The sequence below is a fragment of the Rattus rattus genome, chromosome 6 (assembly GCF_011064425.1).
Source record: "Rattus rattus isolate New Zealand chromosome 6, Rrattus_CSIRO_v1, whole genome shotgun sequence".
Lineage (NCBI taxonomy): Eukaryota > Metazoa > Chordata > Mammalia > Rodentia > Muridae > Rattus > Rattus rattus.
This window is the reverse complement of record NC_046159.1, coordinates 92365280-92374629: the sequence shown is the minus strand read 5'-3', so window position 1 is coordinate 92374629 and position 9350 is coordinate 92365280. Positions and strand designations below refer to the sequence as shown.

At 52.3% G+C, this 9350-nt stretch overlaps 1 protein-coding gene across 5 annotated transcripts; it reads left to right on the top strand.

Moving 5' to 3' along the window:
* The first annotated feature begins 1541 nt into the window (after positions 1-1541).
* Repin1 (replication initiator 1) lies at positions 1542-6794 on the top strand. Of its 5 annotated transcripts, none has more exons than XM_032906590.1 (3): positions 1542-1872; positions 2670-2793; positions 4003-6794. In XM_032906590.1, the coding sequence occupies exons 1-3, from the start codon at positions 1834-1836 to the stop codon at positions 5658-5660; spliced, it is 1821 nt and encodes a 606-aa protein (XP_032762481.1). In that variant the 5' UTR covers positions 1542-1833; the 3' UTR covers positions 5661-6794. The 5 variants fall into 5 exon arrangements, with proteins under 5 accessions (XP_032762481.1, XP_032762480.1, XP_032762482.1 ...); XM_032906589.1 differs by having other exon boundaries at positions 4000-6794; XM_032906591.1 differs by having other exon boundaries at positions 1543-1872; positions 2599-2793; positions 4000-6794.
* The last annotated feature ends 2556 nt before the right edge of the window (positions 6795-9350 follow it).

Below are 9350 nucleotides of genomic sequence, written 5' to 3'. Positions count from 1 at the left end.
CTAAAGTTCACGTGGAAAAACAGGAGCGATTCTGGACAAGGAATCTGAAAATCAAAACAAGACAGACTCACTGTAGGGGGTGCTGAAACTGTGAAGTGGTTAAACCATCCTGCGATGAAACTATCAACATAAAGAGTAGCTGGGGGCAGATCACTTTCCAAACACAAACAGAAAGGTGAACACCAGAAGGAAAACGATGGGCAGATTAATTAATGCTGCTGGGTGAGGCGGGCAACCCTGTAATTCCAGCACTCGGGAGACAGGCAACTGGGTTTGGTTATGAGGTCAGTGGGATCTGCATAGTGAGATCTTGCTCCGCCCCAAAGAACAATCTTTTGGGGAAAATATTTTCCACATACATGACAAATTAACACCTTTAAGCATGAAACCCAAACAACAAAACCAACTTTCCCAGCCTTGAAAGTGAGCAAATAGAAAATCAGGCAAAATTCTCAAAAGTCATAGCATAAACTGGTTAAAAAAACAAATCATGCAAAAGAAACAATTCAGGAAACCAGCAATCTGAGAAACAAAAACTGAAGCAAATAGTCATTTAAATTAAATTTGCGGAAATAGCCCATGTTGTCAAGGAAATGGAAAAATGGTCATTTCTCAGGGATAACTAATAAGTCTTGGATGATCATTTAAAAATATACACCTTGTCTTTGACCATCTGTTCTCACCTCCAAAAGTTTGATCCTGGGCATGGGCAATGAGGCCTTAATCTATAAGGATATAGGAACAATGTGTAATACAACCATTAAAATATATGAAAGAGAACAATGAAATGGGAGAAAATTTATAATATCTTAAGTGAAGAGCCAGCATATACAGTTGCAAGGGATTACCCCAGGCTTCCTCAGAATAAAATACTATTTAGAACATTCGAGTATGTCAAAATACCAAATGTAATTGACTCTAGGAGGCTAATATATGAGAGGGCTAGATGGCCCTCAATTTTCTACATATGGGAGAGATTTTAAAAGTGTTTTTTTTTTAAAAAATAATTGTACAATCCAAATTCTGTTGAAAGCATTAAAAGACACGAAATTGCACTGGTCTGGAAGCTCCAAGATGGGGTTCTTTTGGAAAGCCAAGGCCACCTGCTAGTGAGTGGTGAGTCATCACCACAGGCTTGCACCTGCCTCCGCAGACGCCACACTGGCTGCTGTGCCTTTCTATGGGTAAATGACCCACTTGTGCCAACAGCCACCTGGGCCTGGCCTGCATCTCTAGAGCTCAGGCAACTCCGGATCTTAGTTGTGGGAATAGAGGGCCTTGCAGAATTCACAGTTGCGGGCCATTCATTCTCCGTCCAGATGCGCTCTGTTGCCGTGGTGCTGCGTTGCAGCCACAAGCTAGAGCGCCCTGGGCAAAGCCCCAGGCTCGACGCCAGGAGAACCATTGGTGTCTTGTCTAGTTCTCTCTGGCTTTGACTCTTTAAAAAGCCAGTAAGGGTGGACCAGACGCAGTGACCACAGCCTGGCCACAAGGTGGCCCAGGGGCGAGCATCCTCTGCAGGGCAGAGGGCTAGGAAACTGAAGCTCCGGCCGGTGGCCAAACCGGAGCTGATGGCTGCCATGGCGACGGAGCCAGGGGCCCTCCCTGGCCCTGTGCCCGCGCTGGAGAGCAGCGGGGTGACCTGGCCCGCCCCGCCCCCAGGCCGCGGCCGCCTAGCCGAGACTGACCCTCCGCAGCTCCTGTAGTCACGTGGAGCTGGGAACCCGGCGCGTGGGGGGAGGTTGGGGACGGGCCTGGCAGTTGTGAACTCGAACCTGCTGCTGTCGCCGCTGCAGGGCGGGGAACCGGCCGCAGAGGCCGGCTTGGTGCTCTATGGATGGGCGCCGCGTCCCTGCAGAGCACGCGGGAGAGGTATGGCTCGAGTAGGGGCGCAGGGGCCACGGAGGGCGTGCGGGGGCAGCTCCACCTGTGGGGCGCGTGACCGTGAGTGTGTGCGGCTGTGGGGTTCGCGCGCGCGCGGAATGGGGAGGAGGGAGTGTTGCTGCGCGGGGCGAGCGCACCTGCGCACAGGCTCCGCGGGCTGCGCCGTGCGTGGGACCCGAGATGGCCCACTCGCTAATCGGAACTGGACCGGCGAGCCAGCGAATGTGGACGGAGGACACGCACCGATACAAAGGGGGAGTGTGTGGGCTTGCTCCCACCCGGGGCTGCCTTAGATATCCAAGGGAATTCTGGCGAGTCCCAGGCACACTGGCGCTCTCTGCTTAGACCCTCGGGAAACAGGCCTGGAATTTATGTTGCAAGGAGAGTGGGGGAAGGGGAGCTAATAGGGATTCCAGAGTTACTGCCTAGGCAGCCCTTTGGCCACCGAGAAAGAATCTCGCCGCAGTTGGAGAATTCTTCTGTGGCCCTACCACGCTAGGAGGTGGCCCCTAAAGGCAGCACTGTGCTTGCATAGTGAAGGGTCATATTCATGCTTTAGTCCAGTGCCCGCTAGGTCATTCGGCCAGGCTGGGTATGGAGCTTAAGGCTGAATGAACCCTGTAGCCTTGAATCTGGGAGGGACTGGGTGATGACACAAACCTGCCCTGGCAGAGCGCAGAGCCTCACACTCCCTTTTTTTTCTCCCTTCCCCAGGTAAGGCTGACCTCTCAGCAGTTAGAGGTCTGAGCTCTGCCATGGGGATAGGGATGTCTTTATTGCTACAGTTTTCTCTGACATCCGGGGGCTACCGAAGTGTGGGCCGAAGCAGGCGCTGCAGCAGAAGTATCCCCAGGAACATCCCCAGAAGGAGCTGGAAAAAGCCTCACCCCCAGCTCTGCAGTCTTCAGGGTAGAGTTTGGCCTTTCTTGTGCCCTCAAACCAACCCCAAACTGAACGCTCATGTCTCCTATACTTGCAGGACAGGGACGTACTGGGGAAGGAATCCATTCTCATATCGTGGAGTCTTCCCTGGGTTCAGGCGGGGGTGGAGTGGGGGTTGATGGGGTTGTGAGTCATGTCAGTAGTCCCCCAAGAGAGCAGGTTGTAAAGGACTCGGGAGGCTGCCTCTGGACAGAGGCCATGAGCAGACATGAAAAGTCTCTGGGAAGTCTTACTGCCACCCCTCAACTGACTCTGTGTAGGAGGCTCTCAGGAATCTGGGCTCCCTGTGGGGTATAGCCAAAGATGGGGCAGTCCTTGGCCCGGTTTGGGCAGGACCAGGCAAGGGACAGAGATTACAATCTCTTCTTCCCACTCCTTTCTTTACCCCAGCAATCCCTAGCACCCTTAAGAGGTGCTGAGCCAGGGTTCTTCCTCACCCCAGGGGAGGGGCAGCAGACTGTGGGTGTTCCTTGGATTGAGAAGTGCTTCCCCCCAACCCCCATCCAATGTTCCAATTGCAATTGCTTGGGTGTGGTTGGAGAAGGCTGGCAGGCAGACTGTGGGTAGTCCGGATACGTGGTGGCCTGGCATTAGAGCCACCTTGCCCACCTCCCGGGTCTGAAGAAAGGCTGTTCCCACTTGCCCTCCAGACTTAGAGCCGAGCTGGAGAGGCTGAAAGTACCTTCCCAAGGTTTTAGTCAGATGGTTTTTGAGGAGATCTCCGCACATCTAGGTGTTAATGAGGAGTACACACTGGCCTGGATGTTCACCAGATCCTGTCCCCAGCTTTGGTTTACTAATGGTTTACAGTGTCACCTCAGGCAAGTCCTACCACCATTTTATGCCTCAAACTTGCTTCATGTGTCAAGTAGGGAGCTGCGATGTAGAAGGGAGTGCCTGCCACAGGGAAAGGCAACAGGAGGTAGGGTACAGTAGGAATATTCAAAAATATTTTCTGAAAGTCCTTCTGACGTAAGGTAGATACCATGGGAGAAATCCCAAGGAGTATCAACATGCCTCCCTTCTGGAAGTTTCCAGGGCAATAAAGATACCAAAATAGCAACAAAATAGAACAGCGATGGCAGTTCGCAGAGGGAAGCTTTCTTCTTCCTTGGGGTCGGAAAGGAGAAACTGGGGTTAGTTCCTGCAGTGATTGTGCTTTTCCATCCTCAGCAGAGGAAGAACCGATGCTGGAACGGCGCTGCAGGGGCCCCACGGCCATGGGCCCAGCCCATCCCTGGCTCTTTTCTGGGCCCTCCCAGGAGTCCTCCCAGCCCAACAGAGGGTTGAGGTACCAAGGCAAATCAGTAGCACAGCCAGGAGGCCCAGCCCCAGTCAAGGTCCATCGTTGTGCTCACTGTCGGAAGCGTTTCCCAGGCTGGGTGGCCCTGTGGCTTCACACTCGGCGGTGCCAGGCCCGGCTCCCTCTGCCCTGCCATGAGTGCAACCAGCGCTTTCGCCACGCCCCCTTCTTAGCGCTGCATCTTCAGGTTCATGCTTCTGCAGTCCCTGACCTGGGTTTCATCTGCCACCTATGTGGGCATAGCTTCCGGGGCTGGGTAGCCCTGGTTCTGCATCTGCGGGCTCATTCAGCTTCAAAGAGGCCCATCATTTGCCCTGAATGCAACAAACGCTTCTGGCGACAAAAACAGCTTCGAGCTCACCTGCGGAGGTGCCAGCCCCCTGCCCCTGAGGCCCGGCCCTTCATATGTGGCAACTGTGGCCGGAGCTTTGCCCAATGGGACCAGCTCGTTGTTCACAAGAGGGTGCACGTGGCTGAGGCCTTGGAGGAGGCAGCAGCCAAGGCCCTGGGTCCTCGCCCGCGAGGACGTCCTTCAGTGACTGCTCCCAGGCCAGGTGGAGATGCTGTGGACCGCCCCTTCCAGTGTGCCTGCTGCGGCAAGCGCTTCCGCCACAAGCCCAACCTGATTGCCCACCGCCGCGTGCACACTGGCGAGCGACCACACCAGTGCCCAGAGTGCGGGAAGCGTTTCACCAATAAGCCCTACCTGACCTCGCACCGCCGTATACATACGGGCGAGAAGCCCTACCCATGCACCGAGTGTGGCCGCCGCTTCCGCCACAAACCCAACCTGTTGTCGCACAGCAAAATCCACAAGCGCTCAGAGGTCTCAGCTCAGGCTGCCTCCCACACCGGGAGTCACTTGATTGCAGCGGAGCCTATGGCACAACCTACGCTTGGGGTGCCCCTGGGGTCCCTGAGGACCCCGGCCGAGGCACCTGCGCCCCTGCATAGCTGCACTGACTGCGGCCGCAGCTTCCGGCTGGAGCGTTTCCTGCGGCTACACCAGCGGCAGCACACAGGCGAGAGGCCCTTCACCTGCACAGAGTGTGGCAAGAACTTCGGCAAGAAAACGCACCTGGTGGCGCACTCACGCGTGCACTCGGGTGAGCGGCCCTTCGCCTGCGAGGAGTGTGGTCGCCGTTTCTCACAGGGCAGCCACCTGGCAGCCCATCGGCGCGACCATGCACCAGAGAGGCCCTTTGTGTGCCCAGACTGCGGCAAGGCTTTCCGACACAAGCCCTACCTGGCCGCGCACCGACGCATCCACACAGGCGAGAAGCCCTATGTGTGTCCCGACTGTGGCAAAGCTTTCAGCCAGAAGTCCAACCTGGTGTCCCACCGGCGCATCCACACAGGTGAGCGGCCCTACGCCTGCCCCGACTGTGATCGCAGCTTCAGTCAGAAGTCCAACCTTATCACACACCGGAAGAGCCACATCCGGGATGGCGCCTTCTGCTGTGCCATCTGCGGCCAGACCTTTGACGATGAGGACCGTCTCTTGATGCACCAGAAGAAGCACGATGCCTGAGAGGGACCCAGGAAGACAGACCTAGATGTCCTTGGCAACAGGGTGTCAGTGGCCTGGGTGGGGTACCTACACTGACGCTGTTAGAGGGACAGGCAGAGATCCCAGAGGGATAGAGGAGACAGTGATCTGGGCTCTGTTTAGGAATGGACTTTCTCCCAGGTGTCCAGGGAACCCATTTTAGAATGCCGGGACCTGGCTTTGAGCTAGTCAGGCCCCCAGCTGGTTTTTCTAAAGGTCAACTCAGACTGCCCTGTACCCTGGAAAAAATAGCAATAGCAGCCCCATCTACCCTTTGAGTCCTCAACTAGCCACCAGTGGGAAGGGAGCCACTCCATCCTCTGGTGTTAACGCCTTAATGTCCCCAGTCTTTACTATGAGTTACTTCAGGTCTTTTTTTTTTTTTTTTTTTTTTTTTAAAGTAGGTGTGGTATAGTCGTTAGCAAATGAATCCTGGAGCAGGGAAAATGGGCCGGCTGGCTGCACCTTGGTGAACCTGCTGGCTTGTTAGGCAGCAGCAGACATGAAGCTGAGCTGTTTCTTTCCTTCCTTCCTTCCTTCCTCCCCTTCCTTCCTTCCTTCCTTCCTTCCGTCCTTCCTTCCGTCCTTTTTCTTTTTTACCAGAACCTTTCTGCAATGCCTCCAGCAGAGGTACCCAGATGTGTAGCGACCCATCCACAGCTAGCAATTCCATCTCTTTTGTGCATATTATCCTCCCAGGGCATTTATTTACTTCTTCACCTGCCTGGTTTTTTATCTGCCCGCTCTTCCCCAAATATAGGCCTTCCTGGTGATTTTGTTTAAACCCCTGACCCTCCCCAACTCTTTTCAGAGCTTCAGGGGTTATGTGAAAGACTAGCTGGGGGGTTGGCTGCAGGGAAAGTCCTGGGTAGATTTCCTTTTTAAGGTCTCCAGGGTATAGATGCTAGCCTCTACCCACGCACCTGGGTGCTGGGTCACCGTTACCTCCAGAAGGCATTGCTTCTATTGTCTAATTGTTAGAAATTCTTACAAGGATTGGGTTCTGCTTTCCTACGACTTCTGCCTACTGGGTCTTGTTTTGTTCCTTGGATTGAAACATAACAACCGTTTACCTTCCTTTACAAACTAGAGAATAAAGATTTGGTTTTAGAACTCGTGGCTGCTGGTGTTCTTTTCTGCAAGAGCTGAAGTGATGGGGGAGCAAATGTCACTCTGTTTCCCAAAAGGGAGCCTGGCCATGGGGTTTGGGAAGCCACTGACTTCCCACCCCCACCCCGAGTCCTTGTTGGAGGCAGAGGTAGATATACCCAGACTCTGCAAATTCTGTGTGGTGGGAAAGAGCACCAGAGAACAAGGATGCTCATTTTGGAACCAAGGTCTTGTAATATGAGACCCAGGATAATCATTGTTTTTCTTATCACACGTCACATCACAAGAGCCTCCTTTGAAGGGCGGGTGGTGGGCCTTCATGCTTTGGTCACTTTGCTCACATCTGCAGCCTTGTCTGGGCATTGTCACAAAAAAGGGAAAGAGATGTTCTGAGCAGCAAAGATAACTTTCAGCTCACATATCCCCCCAACACTGATTACAGATCCACGCAGACATGAGCTCAGCCTTTTCTAGGGTCAGCTCAGAGTCAGCAGGTCCCCTAAGCTCAGGTGGTGGTGGTAGTTTGATTTTTTTTTTTTTTTTTTTTTTTTTTTTTTTTTGTCTGGCAGGGCCTCCCTGGTTGGTGTGCTGAATGCACATCCCTCATTGATAGCTTCACACACAGCTGGCTGCTATTCTTGTCAGGCACCACAGGCCCTGCTGCCTGTCAATTCAGCATCAATCCCCAGAGTAGTGAGTAAGAATAATGATTTGTTTTGTGAATGGACTTTGCTAAGTTCTATCTGATCTCACCTGATGGGCTGTTCTGCATGCTCTTGTGCTCCCTTCAAACTCATACAAACACCTGCACAGGGTCCTGGAGTGCTAATTGCTATAGGCTGAGACTCAGGTCTGTCTGTCTCTGACCCTCTTTGTCAAGATTGTGTGTGTTTGTGTGTTGTGTTCATGTATGTTTGTGTACATGTGTGTACACATGGAGGCCAGACCAGGAGAGGGTATTGGGCTTCCTGGAACTGGAGTTACAGATGGTTGTGAGCCAGCATGTGCTCTGAACTGCTGAGCCAACTCTTTGGCTCCTCCTTTCAGCTTTGACCATGGCTGTATGCCAAAAGAAAAAAGAAAAAGAGAAAAAGAAAGAGAGAAAGCAAGCAAGCAAGCAATTAGTGTGCTGGTTTTGGTTACATAATACTGGGTTTGGGGAGATGGCTCAGTTTGTAGAACATATATGCCTTGCAAGCATGAAGACTGGAGTGTTGCTTCCCAGAGGTCACAATTGTAATCCCACAGGTACTGAGAACCCAGTATCTTCCCGGTTCCCTCAGTTAGCTTAGACTACTTGAAGTTCCAGGCTAATTACAGACCTTGTCTCAAAAAAGATGGAAGGTGCCTAAAGATACATAATGTGATCCTCTGACCTTCACATGCACCCCATACACATACACACTTTATAACGTAGATCCCTGTGCATGTGTATATATATGGGCATCAACACATAGTTTGCCTTTTTGGGGGGTGTGGGGACAGGGTCTAATACAGTTCTCCAGGCTGGCCTTGAATTCACTATCTCATTGTGTAATGTAGGCTAGCCTTCACTTACTGTGCTTCATTCTTTCCACACCGGAAACAGCCTTGGTCCTGAATGTCAGTCTGGAGAGTCTGTCACTCTAGATTCAAAGTGCTGTTCCTGGGCCACACTAGCTGGTGGAGGATCAGAAGCTAGAATGCTGCTCTGAGAGGTAGGAATGGAAATCCAGAAAGGTATATAAGCAGGTGGAAAACCTTATCCATCTATTTCACAGGCAAACGTCCAGAAACAGGAGAGTCTCTCCTGTGATTACTGCACATGAATTTGTAGGAAATGGCTAGAAACTTGGCCCCCATTTCCATTGTGCTTAACAGCTGAACATCAGCTGGGCCTAGGGGCTTGATCAGTTACGGACTGTTGCCATGGTAGGGGTTAAAGGACACCCACCTTGATCCTAAACGCACCTTCAAAGTAGCTCTGGAGAGAAAATGCAGTTTCCCTGTAGTTGACCCCACTGTGATTACCCAGCTGTGACCAAACTTGAGACAGGGGTGGGAGGAATTCCTATCAGATGTATAGGAAGGGGTGGGAACAAACACATTTTCCTAGAGGTGTTTGGGAACCAATCACCCTCCTTGGCAGTCTGGACCTGGTCACCAGCTAGAAGATGTTTCACTCAACTCAACTCTAGTGCGCAGTGAAATTAGGTGCGGTTAGGTAATCTCTTCAGACCTGTTTTCTCAGGTGGAAAAGGCGCCCCTGACTGCAATGATTTCCAAAGCCATTCGCAAACAGTTCCAAACATCACTTATCATGACTCAGTGTGGTCAGCTGATGTGCTGGCTAGCAATGGCTCACTGTACACTCATGAGGCAAAAGAGCCCTGCAATATGCAACAGGCAAGTGTGAGCAATGCCACCTAAACACAGCATTCAGGGAATAAAGAAAAAGAGTCCAATAAAGTAGACGTACTCTCCAGAGGGCTCCTAAAAGCGGTATATTTTATGTGTCTCGCAATGGCTTCCAAGCAAGGACACCAAGTAGCACCTCGCTACCGCGGTACCCCGCACTTATGC

Excerpts from the sequence above, each read along its gene's own strand:
- Repin1 (XM_032906589.1), top strand. The coding sequence starts at position 1,834 with ATGGATGGGCGCCGCGTCCCTGCAGAGCACGCGGGAGAG. Across the intron at positions 1,873-2,669 it reads CTGCAGAGCACGCGGGAGAG|TTTTCTCTGACATCCGGGGG; the intron begins GTATGGCTCGAG and ends TTATTGCTACAG. Across the intron at positions 2,794-3,999 it reads CCAGCTCTGCAGTCTTCAGG|CAGAGGAAGAACCGATGCTG; the intron begins GTAGAGTTTGGC and ends TTCCATCCTCAG.